Consider the following 26590-nt stretch of genomic DNA (forward strand, 5'->3'; position numbering starts at 1 on the left):
AACAGCTGCGCGCAATATCCTGCGGCCAAAGCTAGCTCAGATGCAAAGCCATGCCACTAAGAACTGTGCAGAAGTTGTGGACGTTGCCACTGTGCACAACTGCTCCTGTGAAGCACCCCAACGTGCTTTCTAAGAAGCGCCAACTCCCCCGGAGATTGAGCTTTAAAAGTTACTTGAACAGGATGAGGGTCACGAACAGAATCCAACAGAATGGTGGAAGAGATGTAGCGGGCTAGAGACTATTTGGAAACTGGCCAACCCCGCTATTGAGTGTCTAATAAGATGAAGAGGACATTTGTCTTGTGGACAGAGATGATTCGGTGAAGAGCACAAACCACGTCCAGCCGACGAGGAGTGTCACATGAAAAGAGGAAAGAATAAGAGAATTCTTAAGCACAAACCCCTGTGTCAAGTGAGATAAAGACACTATCCTCTGAACCAATACTGCCCGGTGCGATGCACCACTGTATCCTCTTGGAGAAGTAAAATGTGGAAGTGCAATCCACACTCCCGGCACCGAACCCCTGCGAACCAAGGCGATATCCAAGGGATCACCCCTACCCTGGGATGACATAATTTCCCAAAATCAGAGGGCCAAGGGAGGCCAAAGGAAGCGCTCTGATGATGAGATCTAGATTCCATGCCTTCACCTGTCCAACCAAAGGGGGGCTGAACCTGAAGAAAAGACAACCTCCCATGATCCTGTAAACCAGTGCTAGATAGAGAGCACCGGAGGCTGCACTTTGAGAGAACCAAAGTGGAGTCTCATATTGGAGCCAAGTAGCGAAAGAAAACAACTTAGAGAGCCAGCACAAGGATGTGTGAAAGCATTGTGATTCACACCAAACGGTGTACAAGTCCCAGACCAATGAGAACGGGTGCGGAAGATGCTACACAGGCTGTATTCAAGGAACCCAGCAGCCTCCTGCGAAGAATCTCTTGCCTAAGACTCTGGTTTCCAACACCATGGCACCAAGCTAGACGAGATCAAAAGAGTGACAGGAGAGGCCATTGAGCTATAAGATCTGCTGGCATTGGAAGGCGGAAGGATGGTGTAAGCACCAGCCGCCGAATGTATGAGAACCATGTTCTGCGAGGCAAACGAGGGTCCACCAGGTTAGCTGGAAGCCGCCTCTTTTAAAAACTCTATAGCGCTCATGAGAACATGGGACATGGAAGAGACTGGACCACCAGTCTGAAGATCCAGGGGAAAATCCTGGCATTGGAAAAATTTTACCTGAGGGTCTTACAATCCTGAGCAGTAAAGGGTGACCTGAGAATTTAATATGGACGCCCTAGACTCAGGCCATAACCTGGTTGTCTCTCACATTTCCCTCGGGCTACGTGTTCCCTGCTTGATTGTACAGATATGCAACTTTTGTGCCATTATCTGACAGAATGTCTAAAGGTCTCCTGATTAGGAACAGCTGAGCCTGACGCAACACCTTGTGCAGCTGTGAGCTCCAAATTTCAAAGAACAGTTCTTTAGGCAGGTTCAAAAGACAGTGGAACCCTAAGGATCCTGTTAATCCACCTCCACCTAACAGACTAGCGCTTGTTATGACCATGGTTCAGGGACCTCACTCCTGACTTATTTAGGCTAACCACCACAAGAAGGATGTACGAGTGGGTTAGGACAGAGTGAATATCTGTGTATCCAATAACATGGGAGTCAGAACCTATCTGGAGAATTTCCCTCTGGAGATGTGGGGAGTGGAGCATGCAAATGTTACTGCCTAGAACATTGATACCCTGGTTTCAAGAAGCCTCGTGCAACTGAAAAGAGAAACTTTTGTGTGCACCAGGAACATCCTGGTCCTGCGCTGAAGTGAGAGGGCCCTGTTCCCTGGTAGGAAGACCCTGTGGATCACAGCATAGAAGATGAGGCATAAGAAAAGCATCTGCTGTGGTAGGAAGAGTGAGGACTTGGGTAGGTTCCAAACCCAGTAGAGCACTTCCAGGCACTGGATGGGGATCTGGATCTGAGAGAGAGAAAAAAAAAATGATGGAGCCTTCGGAAGGAGGTCGTCCAGACAGTGTATTGTTGTGACGGCGGGCGTGCAGTAGCCCTTCCCTTACCGCCATTATCCTAGAACCCCTTGAGCCACAGTGACCAGAACGAGGGGCAGGTGCCTGATCCAGGACTGAAGCTTCTGTACAGCCAAAACGGAAGAGACATCGGTGCCTCCCCTAGAATGGTACATGTAAGAAGACCTGGTTGATGTCTATTGAGGCCAGGTAGTCTCTTTGTTCACAGCCTGCAATGACTGTGCATAGGGACTACAACCGAAACAAGAGAATGAAGGCCTGCTTGTTGAGGGACTGCAAGATTAAATGGGATGGAAGAACCTGTCTAACTGTGGGCCAGGAGGAGTTTGTATTAAATTACTCCAACCTCCGGGAATGTTACCAGGCCTATAGGTTCCTCTCATAACTGCTACTGTGCATGTACTACATGCTCCTCTGGGAGGCGAGGAGTGATGTGGCATTTCAACTCCAGAAAAGGCAGTGGCCCCTGAATACCACATTGTAATTCTGCAGAAGTGAAAGGTTTCATTTTTGGAATGTCATTTTGGAAGCCTCTGGCTAACTGCTCTGACCCTAGCTGGATGGCTTTATGGATAAAGCTATGACCCTGCATGCCCTCACTTAAGCTGAGTGAAGACCCGGTTACACTTCTTGTCGGAGAGACCCTTAGAAAAACCTCCCTATGGCCGTGTGGGCCGTTTTTGTTTTTTTTTAAATACTTAAACATTATGTCTTTAGCCTGTGAGGCAGGATAAATACACAGGTTATAACCTGGTATTCCGGAACCTGCACACCAGAGTCTCAGTCCCTGCGATAAGTTCTACTTGTTATAAAATTATATATACATAATTCAAACACATATATATCCATATTAATATATATATATATATATATATATATATATATATATTTATATATATATATAATCATCATCATTTATTTATATAGCGCCAACATATTCCATAGCGCTTTACAATTGGGGACAAACATAGCAAACTAATAAGCAAACTTGGTAAACCAGACAAAGAGGTGAGAAGGCCCTGCTCGCAAGCTTACAATCTATTGGACAATGGGAGTTTGACATGTGAGGTTAAGTCTACATTTGCAGTCGGCCCAGCCAGACTGCAAAGGTAAAAGTGACTCATAAGCTAAATGATCCTGTCACACAACAATGGTGATCAAGGGGTAGTTGTATAACAGGTGGTAATAGTGTAATGTACTGAAGTTAAAAAGGGTGGTTGAGGAATATTATAAGTTTGTCTGAAAAGGTGGGTTTTCAGAGAATGCTTGAAAGCTTGCAGACTAGAGGAGAGTCTTATTGTGCGAGGGAGAGAATTCCATAGAGTGGGTGCAGCCCGGAAAAAGTCCTGTAATCGGGAATGGGAGGATGTAATAAGTGTGGATGAGAGATGCAGATCTTGTGCAGAACGAAGTTGCCGAGTTGGGAGATATTTTGTGACAAGAGAGGAGATGTATGTTGGTGCAGCTTTGTTCATGGCCTTGTAGGTTAGTAAGAGTATTTTAAATTGGATTCGGTAGAAAACACGCAACCAGTGTAGAGACATACAGATGATTCAACAGAGGAATAATGATTTGCAAGGAAAATCAATCTTGCCGCAGCGTGCAAAATAGATTGTAGGGGTTTGAGTCTGTTTTTGGGAAGGCCAGTAAGGAGGGAATTGCAATAGTCTATGCGGGAGATGATAAGTGCATGAATTAAGGTTTTTGCAGTGTCTTGTGTGAGATATGTGCGAATTCTGGAAATGTTTTTTAGATGTATGTAACATGATTTAGATATAGAGTCAATGTGGGGAACAAAGGATAGGTGTGAGTCAAGGATTACACCTAGGCAGCGAGCTTATGGTCATGTTATCAACAGAGATAGAAATGTCAGGTATGCTCTTGTTGGTGGGTGGGAATATTATTAACTCTGTTTTAGAAAGATTAAGTTTGAGTTGGCGAGAGGACATCCAAGATGAAATGGCAGAAAGACAGTCAGTAACACGGGACAACACAGATGTCGAGAGATCAGGAGAGGATAGATAAATTTGGGTATCATCCGTATAGAGATGATACTGAAATCCAAAGGAACTTATTAGATTTCCAAGAGAAGCGGTATAGATAGAGAACAGCAGAGGACCTAGCACTGAGCCTTGCGGTACTCCAACTGATAAAGGAAGCGGAGCAGAGGTGGTCCCAGAGAAATTAACAGTGAAAGAGCGATTAGAAAGGTAGGATGAGAACCAGGATAGAACAGTGTCTTGAAGCCCTAGGGATTGCAGTGTTTGTATGAGAAAAGAGTGGTCAACAGTGTCAAATGCAGCTGAGAGATCCAGGAGAATTAGGAGAGAGTAATGGCGTTTAGTTTTAGCAGTGATAAGATCATTGACAACCTTAGTCAACGCAGTCTCTGTGGAGTGTTGAGAACGAAAGCCAGACTGAAGAGGATCCAACAGGCTGTTTGCGGAAAGGAAGCGTGTGAGGCGAGTGTAGGCAAGTCTCTCTAGAAGCTTGGAGGGGCACGGCAGCTGAAAGATGGGACGGTAATTTGAGAGAGAGTTTGGGTCAGAATCTTGTTTTTTAGAATAGGAGTAATCACTGCATGCTTGTATAGTGACGGAAAGATCTATATATATATATATATATATATATATATATATATATATAAACAGTGCAGATAAGGGTACAGAGGCACAAACTATAGGAGACAGCGTTTGAGTATACCTTACCAGTATGCTGTGAAAATGGTTGCCGAGCGAGAGCCCATGTTGCTGGGGAAGGGGAAGTTTCGCCTTCCTGCTTCCGCTGTCCAGTCTGCCTCTCTGCATTGTCGAACAGCCCTATAACATGGCTGTTGACTGCTAGTACCAAACGCTTGGCAAAGTTAAAGTGCCCAGGTTGCTGCGCTATGTCTTTAGCGTATCGCCTCCTATGGGGTGCGATCACTGACTGTCCCCCATAGATGAAGTGATGACTTTCGTTCCATGCTCGTTGCCTAGGGGAACAATATGTCGGGATGGGAGGAGAGGCTGTAATAACTTCACTCCTGGCCGAACTGCATACAGATGCTTTGTCTGCCTCCTTACCAGCAGATTTATAACCTAGTGACCCTGCAGCTGCTCATATATCTAGGGAGAGATTTGCTGGCAAGCTGTGCGAGGGGTGAGTCAGCTCAGAAGCTGCTGCCTCCTCCGCAGGGACCAGAGTGAAGGGAGCCTCTGGCTTTACACTCCTCTGGGTCTTGGTTCGATCCATTTGCTGTACCAAAAGAGGGAATAAAAATAAAAAAGTGAAAACCTATCACTATTAACAGTATAGGCAGGAGCCAATACCGAAGTGGCCTATATCCTAGGCACTTAGAAAAAACTGAGGTCTGAGCTGAATAGGAGGGGCTTGGATTGTAAAATTATCAAATTCCATTCACTTACATTTTCTATACCATCACTTATAAATTCCTACTTCAAAAATTTTCACAATGATTTGTTAGGCTGGGTACACACTACGGAATTTTTCTCCCAATGTGTTATCTACAAAATTTTTACCAGTGACTGATAAAAGAAAAAGTCCTGATTATCATGCCGCTTCATGCGTACACACTATACATGTTTTACAAGCTTTACCTTCTGATCTGTGATCTTCATCTGTCATAACCATCAGCTGAAAAGATTATGGGCTAGATTTACTAAGCTGCGGGTTTGAAAAAGTGGGGATATTGCCTATAGCAACCAATCAGATTCTAGCTTTCATTAATTTAGTACCTTCTACAAAATGTAACCTAGAATCCGATTGGTTGCTATAGGCAACATCTCCACTTTTTCAAACCCGCAGCTTAGTAAATCTAGCCCTATGACTCTATGGAGATCCTGATCGTGAGTGCATACACACTGCAGGATTGGAACAACATTGTTCCATCGTTGAAAGAGATTTTTAGTCCTTTTTAAAAATTAAATGAAGCGATATGATGAGCTTTGAAACGATAACCGTTTATCGTTGCAGTGTACACACTAATGCAATATTGGGCTAAACAGTCGTTTATCGGGTGATTGGCCCGATAATCTGCTGAAAACCCTGTAGTGTGTTCCCAGCCTTAGGCTGATATTCTTTTGCATCTATGTCTATATTTTGTCTTATATTGTATTCATCTCTGTTATTAATTGAATTATAAACAGTGTCTTGGTTTCCTGGATTTTACCTTGACTTGTGTGCAGCTACTTTGCTATATTTATTTGTGTTGCTTCGTATCAACAACAGAGCTTCGGAAGACTTATTGACCAGTGTTCGGAATAATTATGAAAAGCCACATCTGGACTTAAGGAAGTTGAAGAAGAGTCTTCAGGACGCGGTAACACAGCACAACAACAAATTACTTGCAGCTAAACACTTCATACATGAATCGGAATCAAACACCAATAACACCAACAATCTGCTGATTATCATCCAAAAGAACCTGGAAGACTTCAAAGTGAGTATTTTTAATTTTTTAATTAGTTTGCCATGGCATCTTTTACAAATCTGATTGGTCACATTATCCAATGTACTGTAACTAAACAGTGGAAATTCAGTGGAGGTCCAAAAGTTACTTTACCTAAATGTAATGTTGTTTTGCAGGTAAAAAAAATGATTCTCCAGGAAAACAAGAATCGTTCCGTGGTGTTGATTGAGGAAGGACTTGTCCTGGTTGATGAGGCAGTTCAGCTTGCAGAAGACACGATTAATGCAACATCTGTATGTTTCACATTATTAACCAAGTAGTCCTAGTGGTGGATTGCAATGCAGTTTGCACCTAGCTGATGTTTATGTTCTCTGCAGATATTAGAGATGCACCAGGAAGAGTTGATCATGTGGAACACAAAGCTGAGACACCATGTAGATGAGCTGGTGATGCAGATGTCCAAGCGAGATGCACTTGATTTGGTCTACAAAGCTGAGAGCTATGCAGCTGGTCTACAGAGACTTGCAGATTCCCTGAACAGGTATTGATTGGAAAAAAAAAAAATCATAGATCCAACAACAAACACAGATAACCTATGTGGCATTTTACATGATATTATATGAAATGTATATTTCAGAATTTGCACCTATAAAAATACACATTTCTCTCCCCATTAGTCTAAGAGACAAAAATGTTTCCATATCAGAGGACAAACAAATTTTTTTAAGACAGAATATGCATTTATTCCTGTATTAAACAATATAAAAAATATTTTATTAACTTACATATCATGTTTTTTCCACATTGCATAAAGTATTTACTCCTAGATTTCTATATACAATTAATTAAAGATGGCCGTGAATACTCCAGTATTAAAACCTTACTACTTTTTGCTTTATACTTTGGAGAACAAGTATTATCTTATTTTAAAATTAATTTAAGTTCATTCCTCTCCCTGTCACAAGTTTGTACCCCCCAAAATTGTGCCCCAAAAACCTACATGCCCTAGTCAGCCTATTGGATAATCAGGCCCTGTAGATAACACAACACTCTAAAGCTCCTTGCTAGTCATGTTCTGTTCCTAATGTCATGTTAATAAACAAATTGCTGTTCTATTGAGCTAAACTACAAGACACCAACATTGGATATTGGAGGTTGTGTCACACCCCAGCCTTTTTAGCACACAGTGTTTTATACAAACACAAAAAGGTATCATGTTTGTTTCACCCATAAAGTAATATGTTCAGGTGTGCAGCTGGGAATCAGTTTTCTGTATGGTTAGTTTTTTTGTCCATTCTAGTGACAATTGGTCTAACAAGGACCTCTTTAGTAGTGTACAAGTACTTAGGTTGTGAGGTTTTAGTTTGAATAAACTGTAGACAATACAATTGAAACCTTAGAATCTACCATATGAAACACTGCAGACACGAAGAACATTCAGTCAACTTTTCACTACACTTTTATTTTTAACAGTGATTCGAAGGCAGGGATACTTGTCTTCCAATAGGGATACATTGTGGTTGGATGGTGCTTCTACTAGGTGACCTATGGAGGTTGCCTATTTGCCAAGGTTTAAGGAGCACCGTAAACACTGAGGGCCTGATGCTGAGTTAGGAGCAAAACAAAAACAAGGAGCAAATTTGCACCTGGACAAACCATGTTACAATGCAAGGGGTACAATTTGATTTCTTTTTTTGCAAGCAAGGAAAATACTGGCTGTTTTTTCATGTAACACACAAATACTTGATAGCTTTATTTTTACACTGAAATTAAACTTGATCTATGACATGCCATATGCCAACTATATATCTATCCCTACATTTTAAATTTACCTCTCCCTCTAATGCAACATGGTTTTGTCAAGGTGCAAAATTGCTCCTTTTCTTTGCTTTGCTCCTAACTCAACATTATGCCCTGAATGAGTGACACAATGTCACTATCTCACCTTTTTTATTATTCACATTGCCTGACACTAGCTGCCAGCTGCTGGCATGGAGGAGTAGGCAGCCTCTTACCTGTGCAGCTGCCAACTGCTGCTCCTCCATATCAGTGATGGCCTGGGAGTGTGGCACTGGGCTATAATTGCATAAACCAGCTCCACAATCCCATTACGCTAGTTTTCTTATTCTTTTGTATTCAATTTTAATTGAGGGAAGACGGTTTCTTCTACTTATGCCAACTGTGTCTTTTTCAGTTCTCTCTCAGATGTAAGAAACACTTCGTTAAATGCCACAAACGCTATACAAGCTCACTCAGGCATTAAACATACGATTACCCAAGCTGAGATACTGGCTGAGCAGTCTAACTATACCATCACACAGGCGCTGGCCCAGGTAAGTACCAAAGCAGACTTATTAAGTACACATTAAACAACACTAATATAAACTGAAGATTGGTTAGACTTAAAATTTAGAGACGTTTGAAACTTTACAAATAGATTTGACCAGTCTACACGGAGACCAGGGCCGGATTAAGGGAATGGAGGCCCCTGGGCTAAGGGGCCCTCCATTCCCCGCGAGGCCCCCAATGTGAGCTGTCCGCCGCCCCCCACCCCCCGCGAGGACCCCCCCAAGCACTTACCTGTCAGTGCAGTCCTCCGTCCCGGCGCGCTGTAAGCTCCTTACTGAGGAGATCTCGCGAGAGTTCATGAACTCTCGCGAGATCTCCTCAGTAAGCAGACTACAGCGCGCCGGGACGGAGGACTGCACTGACAGTACTCAGCAGCATCGATCGGGCAGGGGGCGCCCCCGCCCCCGACCGATCAATAATGCTGCTGAGGAGTTTGAAGGGCCCCCTGGATGCCCGAGGCCCCTGGGCTATAGCCCAGTTAGACCTCGGGTTAATCCGGCCCTGACGGAGACAGATATGTGCTTGTTATTATTTACCAGTGGACCCAAAGTTTAAAACTGGAATAGGTGGAAGGAAGTGCTTTCTTTCCTCCATGTTTCAAATCCATCCCATGGCATCTATCATTGTACAGTTAACAATTTAGTATTCTGTAATAACAGGCTCCTGTAACAAGGTTCTCGCGATGGAGCCTTTTCACCCCAATCGAACTATAGACACAGGGCATATTAACACTAAACTGATGAAGGCATTTTAAATAGCTGTCTGAATTATACATAATGATAGTTCAAATTACCAATCCTTAAAAAATACATTATGCAACACCAGGGCTGGATTAAGGGAAGGGAGGCCCCCGGACTAAGGGTATTGTGAGGCCCCCCCATGAGCTCCCCCCTACCCATGAGCTTACCTCCTTCCGTTGCTGAACTCCCTGTAGTGCTTCCGTGGCCTGCTGTAATCTCCTTACTGAGGAGATCTCGTGAGAGTGAGACTATGACTCATAGTCTCACTCTCAAGAGATCTCCTCAGTAAGGAGATCGTGCACCGCGGAAGTACTACAGTGACAGCAGGCAGCTAACGGCATAACATTTGCTGCTAGCTACCTGCCATTCTCCTTGAACAGGTGACAGTTGGATCCGGGGGCGGGGATACCCCCGATCCGAAGAATGCTGGTGGGCCCCCCAGCTGCCTGATGCCCCTGGGCTGTAGCCCCTTTAGCCCTATTGTTAATCCGGCTCTGTGCAACATACAGAATCTCTGAGTTTTCCACTAGTTGTTATTAGCACGTATTTTAGAACTGAGTAGCTGCACATTACCCTTAATCTTCCTACATCTTAAAACAGCTGTATGATATACTATTAAAATGCATTGTATGTACAGTGATCATTGAAATCATCTTTATGTAATTAATGTAAAAAAAATACTTTAATAGTTGTTACTTTGGTTTCATGATCAAATAAAAGTGTTATGCGTTCTGATGTGAGCTTTTATTGTACTTACGCATTTGTTATGTCTGTTCTATGTGTCTACGTACGGCAAGTACTGTTTAGGCAGAGTGTACATGCATCCAGATTGAATTATATATTGAGATACGCTTGGACTTACATGCTCTTTGCAAAAGCGCAGCGCACATGCAGGTTGTTTTCGGACATGAGTCAGGCCCAGTGTGTGAGGGCCAAAATAGGCTGCTGGTCCTGATCTTCTTCTGATGTGGAATCAGAGCCGGATTAAGGGAAGGGAGGCCCCCGGGCTAAGGATACTGTGAGGGCACCCCCCATGAGGTCCCTCTAGTGAACTTACCTCCTTCCGTTGTTCTACTCGCTGTAGCAATTACGCGGTAAGTCCTACAGTGACAGCAGCCATAACATTTGCTGTTAGCTGCTTACCATTTTCCTTGAACAAGTGACAGTCAGAGACCCGATAAATGTCGGCGGGCCCCCCAGTTGCCTGAGGCCCCTGGGCTGTAGCCCCTTTAGCCCTATTGTTAATCCGGCTCTGTGTGGAACCACCAGTTATCAGTTGGGAATGATGTTTAAGGTGGTTGGCTGGTGATTGTGAATGCTCGTCCAACCGAGCTAAAGGGCATGGGTGACCTTATATTTCCTACACATGTATAGGCGTCTCTGTATACCGACTTAGTATTTCCTGTATAAGGACTAACAGAGTAAATTATATTCCACATGTATATCTTAATGTTTGCATAAGGTAAAGTTGAAAATGTAAAAAATATATTTGGATTAATAGAACTTTTGAATGAGACACAAGATGAATGATATATACATTAGCTATTTCTGTGTTCCTTATGCTGTGCAAATATTGACTAAGTAGAACATTTTTAACAATAGATTTCATTTTCAATCCAAAGTTATCAGGACCAGATGGATCTTTAAATCCCACATCCGAGAACTCCATGAGTTTCAGCAAACAGCTTCTATATGAATCAAGAAATTTAAGTCAAAACACAGAAGGTATTTTTTTAAGTGTTTTCCCAAATTACAACCACATTTTGAATAAATGAAAGACACAAACCTACTGTTGTTAACTGATATTAGGACTTCTAGTTTTTAGTTTACCAGTTTTCAGCTTGCTTAAGTATTTTGTTGTAGTTGAATACCACAATGCACTTTTCATTATAGGATGTTTTATGTTGATTGAGACAAGAGCAATCTATGGCACTTTATTTGTTTTTCATAGTCCCCCCCCCCTTAGTTGATAAGATCCCTCTGCTAACCTACATCTGTTTGCTCCCATAGGACTTGTGTCTCACTTGAAAGGACTGAAGACCAAAGTGGATAAGATACAAAAGCGCACGCGTGCATTTACTGGACAGATAAAGGAGCAGCTGCGTGCTCTGAGAACCTTGCCAAATGGTAATTAATATATAAGTTCTCCTTATACTCATAGCTTTGTAATAAAAATGGTAATCAAGCTTCAAGTGTGCATGGAAAAATGACAGGGAGAGCTTACTTGTGTAGGGCAGTACATTAAATGGACTGTCTTCCTGGAGAGCTGTGTAAAGCATGTAATGCAGCAGCTGTGATATATTTTAATTTGTGGACTATTCAGCCAAGATGCTGGGATTAAAAAGTTTAATGTCTTTTTCAATTTAGAAAAAGATATTTATATATATTCTTATATTTGGTTACATTTGTAGAGTAGTGATGTCACTGCTGTACAATCTAAAATTGTCATCCTGAAATTGACACGTAATTGGATGCATAACTGTCAGGCAAGACATACCTGGACAACAGGATTTGAGGATCACCCCATACAGGCAGAATTTTTTACTTTACATTTCAAAATGTGTATTGTATGGAAAAAATATATATTCTCCTAAAAAAGTAGGTGTACGCTTTTTTTGTAGACATGTGCAGAACCAGTTTGCATATTTTACGCTAAACAAACAGAAATATGCCCAACTCAGCATCAACCCCTTAGGGGCTTAAAACTGTTGACCAGAAAAAAGGGTTTTACACAGTTTAATAGATTTCCTTTAATGATCGGTTCCATCAGCTATGTTGCTGGTGTTATCTTACAATGCTTATTACAATGGTCTGACACAACGTTCTCTGATTGTTGCCTCAGATTAGTAGAAGTACAGAATAATCAGGTCTATGGCTGGTGACTTCCACAGTCATCTCCCCACCTGCCCCTGCTTATTATGACAGTGCTCCGGGAAGTAGTCGGCCAACTAGGAATTGTTGCAGCTTTTATACTATGCACTGTGACCTACCCCTACCACCTTGTAATGCTGTGTAATTACTTGAACATTTTATTTTTGCAGTACCAATCAATGCTTTCCTATTAGAGGACTGTGCCTATGTTGGTGGTCTGGTGTATTAACAATACGGGCCTAAGTCATTAAGGCACAAATCTGCCGATTTTGAGCATATCTTATGCAAAATCACTATGCGCATGCCCAGAACTGGGATATACATCCGTCAACAAAGGCAAGTTCGCTGCATATGCGGATGCAACAGGACACTTACTACAGTCTATGATTTTGGGGAGTGAACAGGGAGAGGAAGGGGCATGTGGCCGTAATAAATGCACAATAAGGTGGTGCCACGCTCCTGCTCTCGCAGCCACGTCTGCATCAAGCGCTGGCTGTTTCAAAATTACTTGTTTTTCTGTCGCATCTGTTGAACTAGCTCTAGGGCTAGTCTAAGGCTGGGTACACACTACAGTGTTTTCAGTCGATTATTGGGCCAATCACCCGAAAATATAGTGTTCAGCCCGATATTGCATTAGTGTGTACACTGCATCGATGAACGAGGATCGTTCCAAAGCACATAATATCATTTGGTTTTTAGTCCGGACTAAAAATCTCGTTCAACGATGGAACAATGTTGTTTCCATTCGGCAGTGTGTATGCACTCACGATCAGGATCTCCATAGGGTTTACAAGGAACGTATCTTGAGATCCGTTCCTTGTTGACTTGGGAGTATTTAGAGCCGTTTTATGTGCAGTTTTAAACAAACGCACAATGGGCCTGAGTCATTAAGGAAAGTAAGGCAAAAAAAAGGAGCAAATGTTCTCCGGGAAAAACCATGTTACAATGCAAGGGGTGCAAATTAGTTTATTATTTTGCATACAAGTTAAATACTGGCTGAATTTTCATCTAGCACACAAATACTTGATAGTTTTACTTTTACACTGAACATAAATAGACAAATTTACCTCCCCCTCCAATGCAACATGGTTTTGCCCGGATGCAAATTTACTCATTTTTTATGCGTTGCTCTCCTTAATGACTCGGGCCCAATGCACTCAATATACATGCCTTAATGACTCAGGCCCTATATCTATAAATTACAGTATCGGGGAGTGTCACAAACCTTGATTTTTTTGTTTTTACTATTTCGGTCATACAGACGTGCCAGTTGGGAATAACTTTGGAAAATTTCATTTATCTTAGGTGTTTATTTTGGATAAAAATAAGAAAAGCACACAATTGACCCATTGTCTTATTTTTGGCTTCTTTTAATTACCAGATACAAGTGCAAAACTCCAGGATGCTAAAGATCTGGCTTTGTCTGCCAATGCCAGTGCAGCCGGAACCTTAAGCCATATCATGAACTTCAGCCAAAAGCTGACAAATGCCACATCTACGTTATCCAGGGTCAACGACACATTGCAGAAGACCAATGAGCTTCTGGTGGACTCATCTAAGACTGGTATGGAGTCTGCAGTGCTGCACATAAAAATGACAAATATTTCAAATGTTGTAGTATATGTGAGGAAAAGCTTGTATAGTTTTTATGACTTCATAGTTCGTCGACGAGCAGCTTAGGAAACTCAATAATTAAAAGTATTTATAGCCCTTTTAACCACGTTAATAATGTACAAAGCTGAGCACTGTATTATTAGGGGATACTCCATTTACCACCAAATACTATAGTGCTAAAAAACCCGCTATACATATAAACTTCTGCTGTAGTAAGTAAATAACAACAGCAGTTGTGTGATGCATCATTGACGAATGATTCATTTTAATGTCTGTTTTCACTGTTTTAGCTCTATCAGCAGAGAATAGAATTAAGGAAGTGGAAACACAAGCGAATATTTTACTGGACAGACTGAAACCCATGAAGCTGCTTGAGGAGAATCTGAGCAGGAATCTGTCTGAAATAAAAGAGCTGATTAATCGTGTACGGAAACAAGCTGCATCGGTAAGTGTACTGGAGCCACACAGTCACTTCAATATTAACACGTTCATTATTTATTTTATAGTAGCGGGAATTAAAAGTATCTCCTTCATAAAACATGTCAATTTTTTATTATTGAAAGCAACTATTTTAAACAAATTAGTATGCCAGTGTATCTTTCATTTCTACAACATACTTACTTACTTTCGCAAAGCTCTTTCCGGGAGAGGGGCATGATTGGAGGGCGGAAGGGGGCGGAGTGCCAAACACGTCATTTTGGCCCTGCGACAAAAATGCCGCTTTGCTGCGGGTGGCGGGGCCAAAATTACGCGATTCACCGCAAATCGCATCATTTAGTGGTGGCAGTAGTGGGATGCGGGAGATTTGTCAGCTCTCCCGGGAGTCCGTGAGACCGACCCGAATTTCGGGAGTCTCCCGGACATTCCCGGGAGAGTTGGCAAGTATGTTTTACAAATGGAAGCAGAAGTGCGCACACATATTAATGTACATAAAACAATGGTTGCAGTGGGTGCTAGGTTTAGTCCTCATAGATAAACAATGTCCAGCTAGCAATAAAGTCTATAGAGATTTCATGCAGTTATTTTGTAAATAGTAACTCCCTCAGTTATAGAGGGCAGCAGACTCCCCACGCAGGGGTTAATTCGTGCTGGTGCTTATTACCAGTCCTGATACTGCTGGTGTCTTAAGCTCAGGGTTAACTGCATTGCAGACAGCTGCCACCTTGTTTTAACAAAGTTCAAGATTTGTGGCTGCTGGTCCATTGTGGTGAAGGATTTTCAAACTCAGCTGCCTCCCATCAGAGGTGGTAGAGGCTAATACAGAAGAGCAATGTAAACATGCTTGGGATAGACATAAGGATACCTTTGAAGAATAAAGAAAGGATCAGTGTTTGAGGTTACCATAGGTTAATACAAACAATGTGGGCAGACTAGGTGGACCAAGTGGTTCTTATCTGCCATCAAATTCTATGTTTCTAACTGAAATTTCCCCCCTCGCAAGCTGGTTTGTTTAGAAAAAAAACTATAAGTGGACCTGTCACCAGGGAAGGGGATCGGTTTTATTTATTTATTGAAAAGATTACTGTTTTGTAATGATTTTTCTAAAATAAACTATTCCATCCATCTGTTCACCAAGAGGAGGGGTCACATTGTAGTGTGCCAATGTCAGTACTTTCATGCCCCTGACCAGTAAGAAGGACTCGGATGGCTGACGTACAGGAGAGAGGCGGTCACTGGAGAAACTCTGCTCCACCCCCTCAAATTACAATGCTAATAAGTTGGACAGTCATATCCTAGTCTCTCCAGTGCCAGCTTTCTTCCTGTTTACAATCCTTACCTGCCAGGAGATGAGGGGGCTGATTGTCCACATATCCTGTTTATCACAGGGGACACTACAATGCAGCACCTGTCCTATATGAAAAGGTTGATCGGGGAACATTTTAGAAAGCTCTTTATAAACCAGTACTCTTTCCAATATATAAATAAAACCCCATACCCCAACCGATGACAGGTCAAGTTTAATATACAGGTTGGGCATGTTTATTTGAGACAAACCTCTCCATGTACAACTTGATACACAGCACACTTACTCTAGTGCACCGCATTGACATACACACTATATGGAATCAGTGCAGTTAATGCAGCACACTTTGTCCACAACATCATGTGCTGAATAGCTTTGTTACATCTATATACTTATTTTTCCACCAGAAGGCAGCATAACATTTAATAACAATGCATTACAAATCATCTTATTATCAATTAGAGTGATATGAATTTTCAGTGAAAGAAATGTGTGAAGTGTTTATTTCATTTCTCATTTCCTTATTTTCCATTTTCTATGTGGAGTATACTGCACTTTTACGACTGCTTCCGTAGACTACATACATAAACTACATACATAGACCACATACATAGACTACATACATAATTTTTCTTTTACATATGTTTCATCATTTTATGATTGCTAAGTCTTTGTGGTTTGTCCTTTTTTCAGATTAAAGTAGCTGTTGCAGCAGACAGAGATTGTGTGCGCTCTTACCACCCTGATATTCGCTCCTCTAACTTCAATACTCTAACATTAAATGTCAAGACCAACGAGCCAGACAACCTTCTATTTTACATGGGCAGTAACACTAAGGTGAGTGACATTATCAGTATAAAATGACTTTCACAGTTTAACACACATAATAATGACACAGTAATACTTTGCCGGAAGTGTATCAAGCTGCCCTTTTTGGCAGTTTTGAAACCATCGCACATCGACAGGGATTTTCCCATCCAAACGATTGGATGAATGATCTAGCGGTTTGGAGGGTCAAAACACAATTGCAATGTAATGCTGTTTGAGCTATCTTGCCATTCATAACATAAGAGCAAACACCATCAACCTATGAATTATGAGGTATGCAATATTTATTGACTAAGGGGGCAAAATTAACGTATAATGAACTTATGTGGTAAAATTGATTTATAATGAAATGAATGGGGGAATATTACTTTACAATAAAATTAAGGGGCCAATATTATTTTATACTGAGATTAAGGGGGCAATGTTATTTTATAATTAAATAAAGGGGGCAATACTATTTCACTGCTAACAGGGGCAATAATTAGATATGATAGAGCAACACTTATTAAGCCATGATAAAGGCACCATACTGCACACTTGTTGCCCTACAAGTGGCAGCATGCCATGCATGGATGCGTTGTCTTCTTATTATGGCAAACAAGGGGGGGGGAAATGCTCTGCACAGGGATTGAAAAGAAACAACCACATGCAATATATAACAGGATATAAGCCTTTAACAAGTGGCATGTGGAGGTGCTGGTCCTGTTATATTTAGGACGAAGAAATTATGAACAAAGGTTCAAAATAGAAGAACAAATTAGCACTCCTTATGTTTATTAAAATATAACTTTTATTGATTACTGATTAATAATAATATCCTCCCGGAAGACAAGGTGAAATATTTTAAAAAAATAACTATCAAATACACACATACACACGTGTAATAAAAACGGAGACACCAACTGATAGGGATCTGTTATATCAAGGATTAATCATATGAATAGAGAGAATTATCTGTGTGTATCCTTGCAGCGAACTTTACCATGTACAGGTAAGTTGTGGTTGATAGGAACACAGGATGATTAATAGAGTGAATATAAACCGTGTCTCCTATGATGTAAATACTGTAAATCTTCTAAAAACCACTATGACTGTTATTGCAGGCAAGTAGCGGAGAAGAGTGTATGTTCTCCGTTAATATAGTGAGGGGAAACCCCTGGCTATAAATAGCGTTGACCTTCTTTATAATGATTACAGTATGGGACTAATATGGCTGATTCTGGGTCAATGGGAAATTAAGACACTGCACATTATACATTTGTGCTAATATGTCAAACAACTCGTATGGTCCAAGCGATTTGTGAACTTATCAACTATGATGAATGCAATTTACTCAGGTGTAAATAGAAGCTCTGTTGTACCGAGCGATATAAATTGCATCAGAGTGGAGTGGATTGAAAAGTACCCATCACATTATCTCAATTGGCAGGAAAAGTCAAGCTGTTTAAAACAGACAGACTGATTGTTAATTTAGAGATTAGTCCTGCACGTTATAACTACTGTAGAGAGACCACCCTACCACAGTAATAGTTCTAAGAAAGACCCTATAGAATAAAAGCCATCTCACTAGTTTGCCATAAGAGAGGGGATAAAGAAAAACGAGTGTGGCTAATAACGGAATATGTATTGTCCGTGATGTTGGCGGACTTGAGTAAAACCTCCATAAAGGAGAATGTTCTCCACATTCAGACTCAATTTATCTGTATGAATTATATCCCATATAATGTGATCTCTTATGTGGCTAATCTGCAGTAAACTGAGGTAGACAAGTGTAACTGGTAGCGTGATGAACGTTGTCCCTAATCTCAGCGGATTTATGTATAACCTCCGTGGAGGGCAGTGCTCACCGCAGTTAGACTCGTTATAATTATATAAGTGAACTCCCATAAGGTATAAAGATCTCGTGGTAAACTATATCTATGCCTGCTGTTTATTGGTGACGGCTGCTACATCCCTATTACAGTTGGTGTTGGCGCCAAATAACGCTGGCCCCAACGTACGTTTCACCCTCAGGCTTTTTCAAGGGGAATCACCGTTTAAACCGATGAGAAGATCTTTTATAATCAAAGAGCGGAATCAGATGTTGTGATTGACACTGTGTTCAACCAGTAACGGATGGAATTCCCGTGACATCATACATAGTGTGTCACGGGCACTAGGAGTCTTTACCCAGGGATCACCAGGTGATAGGCTTACCAGAGCAGTATAGGTGGTAATATGGTACTCTGGTAGCAGGGTGATCACGGAACAGGAAATAGCAGATGATGAGATGCTCAGGAAAGTCTATGACTAGCAGCACTGGTAATATGGAGGTAATAATACAGGAGGAACTGTATGGACAAAGGACACGTGAGGGTAGTCAGTGGTCTGCGGTAGCAAGTTGTACCACTGCTATAGTGAGGAGGAATGTCCAACAGAAACGAGGAGGTGATGAGAGTCAGCGGTCTGCGGATAGCAAGTTGTACCGCTGTCTGAGTGAAGGAATGGAATCCAAGTGGAGGTATCCGGGGAGTCAGTGGTCTGCGTTAGCAAGTTGTACCACTGCTATGTGAGAGGATACTGGAACAGGTGATACAGGAAACAGGGGTCAGTGGTCTGCCTCTAGCAAGTTGTACCACTGAACATATATGTGAGGAGGAGCACGGGGAGAGACTGCAATACAGGAGATACACGGGCACCTTAATCTTGATCCACAATAATATGCACAATATATAAATGACTGAACAGCACTGCAATAATAGAAAGTCACTTGAGGTAATCCGGCACAAGATAACACAGTCAATGATGGCAATAGACTCAGCGGATAGCAAACTCCAGAGGAGAACCAACACAGTCCAGCAAGATATGCAATACACCAGCACAGTCAATGAGAAGTATGCATACCGTGGTTCAGAAGCAGGCTGTCAGACAGGAGTGCAGAGATACCTGAACGGCTGGAGGCCGGCAGGATGCGAAGTCCCTGGATGGGTGAAGCGGTAGTCAAGTAGGTGCAGCGCACAGGTAGGTAGACCAGCAGGGAAACAAATACTCAGGAAGCAGTAGTATGTAGAACTGGACTCCTGGAGGACCCTGAAGAGATGCGATGGTCTAGCTGAGAGGTAAGTAGTGAGGCGCAGATCCGATGCTGACAGGCGGGTAGAGACCAGCGGGAACACAGGAAAGCATGGAGAGCGGATCAGCTGTAGAAGGACGAGTAGAGCTGAGGAGTAGCAGCAGCAGGACTCTGCAGACACACGGAGGTAGCCAATAGCAACCAGCAGGTGCAGTAACGATGGCACACGGGGAAGCAGAGCTGAGCTGGAACTGTTGATCACGGAGAGTAGCGGATAGCAATAGTAGAAGCAGTCTCGAGGAAACACGGGAGAGTTGAGATGAGCTGAAGACTGAAGCGCCCAGAGGCAGCGGATAGGAATCAGCCAAACAGTCACGATGAAACACAGACGAGTTGCAGGTTGAAGACTGTAGTGCACAGAGGCAGCGGATAGGAATCAGCTAACAGTCATGATGATGCACAGGTGAGTTGATGTAGATTGAAGACTGTAGTGCACGGAGGCAGCGGATAGGAATCAGCTAACAGTCACAACGATATATAGTAGAGTTGATGTAGATTGAAGACTGTAGTGCACGGAGGCAGCGGATAGGAATCAGCTAACAGTCACAATGATATAATAGAGTTGAAGTGGCTTGAAGACTGTAGTGCACGGAGGCAGCGGATAGGAATCAGCTAACAGTCACGATGATACACAGGAGGGTAGAAGTGGTATGGGAACCACAGGAGTAGAAGTGGTTTGGAAACCACAGAGGTAGAAGTGGTTTGGAAACCACAGGAATCAGCAGCGCTGAATACACGAGGAAAACACAGGAACACCTTCAGAGACTCATATGGAATGAGACTCCAAGATCAGGCAACGTGGCATTGACCACAGGTGCTTAATATAGGGAGTGTTGCCTGATCTGCCAATTAAGTTAAAGGAACAGGTACTGAAGGGTTTGAAAGGGTTGCGCATGCGCAGACCCTCAGGATGGAGGACGGCCACGGTTCCTAAATGTCCGGGAAGAAGCACTCACAGTCCGGTGAGTGACATAGTGTAAGCCACTCATAGGTTACTAGGAGAGACTGGTCTCTGTACAGGGAAAGCCCTTGTAAGTGGCAAATAAGAAAACGGAGATGATGATGGACAGGTCAAGCAGCCAATTATCAATCTTTGAGCGTTTAGATCGAGATAGGATCAATCTGCCAAAGAAAACGATGATAATGGAAAGTAATCCTTTTATCCACCAGCGGGTTTCAACACATGTCAAGAGTGGAAACAGGATGATATATAGATCGTGCCAGATAACGGAAGTACAGCAGACTTGGGGCCAGCGTTATTTGGCGCCAACACCAACTGTAATAGGGATGTAGCAGCCGTCACCAATAAACAGCAGGCATAGATATAGTTTACCACGAGATTTTTATACCTTATGGGAGTTCACTTATATAATTATAACGAGTCTAACTGCGGTGAGCACTGCCCTCCACGGAGGTTATACATAAATCCGCTGAGATTAGGGACAATGTTCATCACGCTACCAGTTACACTTGTCTACCTCAGTTTACTGCAGATTAGCCACATAAGAGATCACATTATATGGGATATAATTCATACAGATAAATTGAGTCTGAATGTGTAGAACATTCTCCTTTATGGAGGTTTTACTCAAGTCCGCCAACATCACGGACAATACATATTCCGTTATTAGCCACACTCGTTTTTCTTTATCCCCTCTCTTATGGCAAACTAGTGAGATGGCTTTTATTCTATAGGGTCTTTCTTAGAACTATCACTTTGGTAGGGTGGTCTCTCTACAGTAGTTATAACGTGCAGGACTAATCTCTAAATTAACAATCAGTCTGTCTGTTTTAAACAGCTTGACTTTTCCTGCCAATTGAGATAATGTGATGGGTACTTTTCAATCCACTCCACTCTGATGCAATTTATATCGCTCGGTACAACAGAGCTTCTATTTACACCTGAGTAAATTGCATTCATCATAGTTGATAAGTTCACAAATCGCTTGGACCATACGAGTTGTTTGACACATTAGCACAAATGTATAATGTGCAGTGTCTTAATTTCCCATTGACCCAGAATCAGCCATATTAGTCCCATACTGTAATCATTATAAAGAAGGTCAACGCTATTTATAGCCAGGGGTTTCCCCTCACTATATTAACGGAGAACATACACTCTTCTCCGCTACTTGCCTGCAATAACAGTCATAGTGGTTTTTAGAAGATTTACAGTATTTACATCATAGGAGACACGGTTTATATTCACTCTATTAATCATCCTGTTTTCCTATCAACCACAACTTACCTGTACATGGTAAAGTTCACTGCAAGGATACACACAGATAATTCTCTGTATTCATATGATTAATCCTTGATATAACAGATCCCTATCAGTTGGTGTCTCCGTTTTTATTACACGTGTGTATGTGTGTATTTGATAGTTATTTTTTTAAAATATTTCACCTTGTCTTCCGGGAGGATATTATTATTAATCAGTAATCAATAAAAGTTATATTTTAATAAACATAAGGAGTGCTAATTTGTCCTTCTATTTTGAACCTTTGTTCATAATTTCTTCGTCCTTCTTATTATGGCTAAAGGTTCAGATGGCGATTTGCGAATTGCTGAAAACTGATTATTTTCACAAACTGTAACTTGATTTCCCACTTGGAGTCATTTAGTAAACATTGAACCACACGTATCTGTTTGCCTGCTCAGTATGTGAATAAATATCAAAAGCTCTGGTTTGAGATGGTGAACCAATGGTAGCATCATTTTGAAGCATGCAGCTTTATTTCACTTCACCAACAAGGCATGCCTAGCATAGGGCGTCCATGTGCCCTAGGATTCACAGGATGGTCCCCTATTTTAACCCACAATCTTCACCTCACAATGTTTATTTTCCTGTATATTCACCTCCTGATGAACCCACATTAACATGACATTGTAGGATTAAGTAGCTACAATTGTTTTTCCTAGGACTTGAAAGGAAGCATTGGTTAGGTTTTATAGCCTATGCAACATTGAGCACACATGGGTGTCTTAGTTTTTCATTTATAATTTATGGTAGCGCCAGCCTAGCACCATCTCCTACATCTCAGTAAATCTCTCTAATTGCTATTCTATGGGAAGATATCATTGCTCAATATCGGGAAGGAATCACAATACATTTGATGTCTGCTAAAGTATTAGGTATAAATTGTATTATTGTGTGTTTTAATTGTTTTTCCTTAAGGCTAATGTCACATGGGCATATTAGAATAATACATTTAAATAATAAAGGCTACATCGGCCATGGATCACGGGCCTGATTCATTAAGGATCTTAACTTGAGAAACTTCTTATTTCATAGAACTCATAGATTCTATCTATCACTGACATGGTAATTTCATTCATAGACAGGCAAAAAGCTACTGAACCACTCGTTAATGGAGGAAGATGAAGGGGGTTTTCAATATAGGTGGATGAGCACCTTAGCAGCATTGTTTAAATGTTTAAGGAGAGACTTCTTGTAACTAGAGATAGAGGAGCTAACAAGAGAAATGAGTCAGAACTCTGGCTGTGATGGTACCTCTGGCCTTATTATTGCTTTTGAGCGCCCTTTGCCAATATGAAGTAATTTTTGAGCAGTTCCACCATATATGAGAGAAGGTACGTGTAGCAAAATTACACCATCAGCAGAAGCCTTGGACATTAGATGGAAATGTATGCAGCATGTTAGGTGCCCTGTACCTTCATGACAAAATGTGAAATTGCAAGTACGTTGTCCTTAATTTTATTGTTTGCTGCTTGATAGGCTGACTTCATGGCTGTGGAAATGCGGCAGGGTAAAGTCGCTCTTCTCTGGGACACGGGCAGTGGATCGGCAAGGCTTGAAGACCCGGATATCCAAATAAACAACAACAAATGGCATAAAATACACGCAACAAGGTAAAAGTACTCACTGTTTCTACGTACACATTCTAGACCTTACCTACCTCTTGTTATTGTGGCCTAGCTTGCAAACTAGAGAATACAGTTCAGCATTGAGCCATTTGTTTACCCTCAGGTTTGGTAGATCAGGCACATTGAGTGTAGAAGAAGTCAACTCATCCCTGAAAACATCAGCAAAAACGTCAACTTCTCCAGGAACGTCATCCATTCTCCATGTGGATAATTCCACGCTAATGTTTGTTGGAGGAGTTGGTGGAGGAATACAGGTATTGCATGACATTTACTTTGCTTTATTAGTCAGGAAAATAACTTCTGGTAATAGCTATGTTTATATAATAATGCTTGTAAAAAGTACATACAAGACTAAAAGTAAATAAAGTAAGTACTACAGTGCTAACCTTCTAAAAGAAGAGTTGTATGTGTTTTTTACAAGAATTATTAAATTGTTTACTTAAGCTAGCTAATAGCAACCATCTATTGTCTTAAAGAACCAGTTAATAAAGGATTTATCCCTTACTTTGAATTGTAGAAATTGCAAATTGAGCCCATTGTGCAAAAACAAAATACACAGAGTAGAGCTAATAAGCTCAATACATCTGTTTATCTGTCTGAAAGTTGGACTTACAGCTCTGCATCTTTTGCTGTGTCAAAGCTGCTACCATGAAAAACAATGAAGACATTCAGGGTGTATGTGGTCGTCAATCCTCCTATTTTAATGTTTAATTACCGTCCACAAACCCTGTCAGTGTTTTCATTATTTTTCATCCTTATATCTGTTGAAAAAGCACCATGGTACATTAATATCACTAAGGGCTGGATTTACTAAGCTGCAGGTTTGAAAAAGTAGGGATGTTGCCTATAGCAACCAATCAGATTCTAGCTGTCATTTTGTAGACGGTACTAAATAAATGAAAGCTAGAATCTGATTGGTTGCTATAGGCAACATCCCCACTTTTTCAAACCCGCAGCTTAGTAAATCTAGCCCTAAGAGTGAGTGCATGGTACATTGCCATTAAGCTGTTAACGTGCCTAGTTGGCCAAATAGAGTAACAGAGAAGTACTTTGCATATCTTCACCCACAATCCCAACAGTGATGACTACTGACTTCACTGATTTTACTCTACTATCATGTTTGTTAGTAAATTAGCAGTACTGTTAAATTAATTTATGGTTAAAATAAGGACCAGAAGAGCCTTTGCCGCTACCATTGTATTGTTTAGTTAAATAATAATAATATTTATTTGTTTTGTTGTTGCTTTTTTTAGAAGTCCCCAACAGTCCAAACAACAGATTTCACAGGCTGTATGGGTGAAGCATCTCTGAATGGCAAATCTTTTGGCTTATGGAACTATGCCCAGAGAGAGGGCAAGTGTGCCGGATGCTCTGGGAGGTATTTATTGGAGAATTAACTAATAGTGTTAGTCTTACTGCTCTGTTGTGGTAAATTTCCTTATGAATGAAACAATTCCAGGTTTGCTATTTACAAAATGACAATGTTGAATTATTTAAAAGAAGTATAAGTAATAGATGTTCCACTTAATTTGGGGGCTTGCCCACAACTATCCTCTATTATTATTATTATTAACTATTCCCTGTATCTGTTGACACTTATGCTTTGTATGAATCGCCTCTGGATATTCAGTTTTCAAACACGTTAGTAAATTGCATCCAGTTTGCACATTATTAAAATGAGAAGTAAGATTTATCTACAGCATAGTAAATGTAAAATAAACACAGTCTTCAGGAAATATCTGTCACCATATCCAACGTCCTTTAATATGTTCCAGATGCTTGCAGGAACCACTAAACCCATTGCATAAACAAATGGCCATTTCTTGAAATTAGTACTATCCTAAAACATACACGGTTTCAGTAACACTACCCCAGTAACAGAAAACAATACTAATTAGTAGGGGGGAAAAAACATACATAATACTACTAACTCATACCTGACGAAATATGCCCAAATTCTCTGCACAAACACACTGGTAGTGTAAATCAGAGATTGCATAGTTAAGCTCAGCGTGTAATATATATGTAAACCAGCAGATGGCGGTGTGTAATAACACACAGCATTTTCATTTGTAAGCTTGTACTTAGACATTTGTCTTGCAGCACAACATAAATTGGCATACTTTCATAATTACGGGCTCACTTTCATAATATATTAATAATACAGATATTTTTGTTCCTATTTCTATTTTATGCCACACGTTATACATACAGCCATAGTATGTAAATGTATAAATGTGGATAGCAACATATTTTCACCCATTTTAAAATAGCATAGCCTTGTGCTTGACAACAAAGAAAGCAGTCGATTGCGTTGACCAGATTGGATGGTGTGACATCACATTACCATTCAGAAGCCAGTGGAAACGCACTGTTACTGATTTATTTGTTTACAGTAAGCTATTTACTTATTGCACGTTTTTGCCTCAACCACAAACATGAACTACCATTGCCTTGAAAGTTTATTAAAGTATGTTTTACTTTTTTATGAGCAATGTTAAACACCGTACTGGTTATTTAAATGAAAAAGCATATAAAAATATTTTAATAATTTGCTACAAGAGAGTGCTTACAAACTTTTACTTGGTTGTGTTGATTGTACAGCAGTATTAAGCCATCATTTCAATTGCTCAATTGATCATGAAACTTCTGTATATGACGGCTTAATCCAATCAACAGATCATCTCCAGCAAATCTGCTTCTGATCGCCCCAGGCGTAATATCCTGTCACCACTGACATCATTGACCTGAGTGTAACAGACAAAATTATGCCATTAACGATCTTTATCATCAGCTCACACACTGGATCTGTTCTGTTTGATGGATCCACATGTGATCAGATTGCATACACCTCCGTTCCTTGTTTGTCATATCAAGTGACTGGATCACAATCTATGTGGACAGTGCATTAAATAAAATGTGTTCAGTTTTTAAAGTCTCTAGAACGTTTATTTCATGTAAAGAGAAACAGGGAAAATACACAA

The 26590-nt window shown here is 41.1% G+C and overlaps 1 protein-coding gene across 1 annotated transcript in view; it reads left to right on the forward strand.

Moving 5' to 3' along the window:
* Positions 1-26590, forward strand: part of LAMA1 (laminin subunit alpha 1) — a 146656-nt gene that overhangs the window by 100285 nt on the left and 19781 nt on the right. The window contains 12 exon segments of the mRNA XM_075213325.1: positions 6280-6490; positions 6637-6753; positions 6838-7001; positions 8655-8793; positions 11172-11274; positions 11560-11676; positions 13802-13984; positions 14325-14479; positions 16472-16615; positions 23458-23591; positions 23710-23860; positions 24860-24984. Coding sequence (XP_075069426.1) covers positions 6280-6490; positions 6637-6753; positions 6838-7001; positions 8655-8793; positions 11172-11274; positions 11560-11676; positions 13802-13984; positions 14325-14479; positions 16472-16615; positions 23458-23591; positions 23710-23860; positions 24860-24984 — 1743 coding nt within the window.

This window comes from Mixophyes fleayi, chromosome 5 (assembly GCF_038048845.1).
Source record: "Mixophyes fleayi isolate aMixFle1 chromosome 5, aMixFle1.hap1, whole genome shotgun sequence".
NCBI lineage: Eukaryota > Metazoa > Chordata > Amphibia > Anura > Limnodynastidae > Mixophyes > Mixophyes fleayi.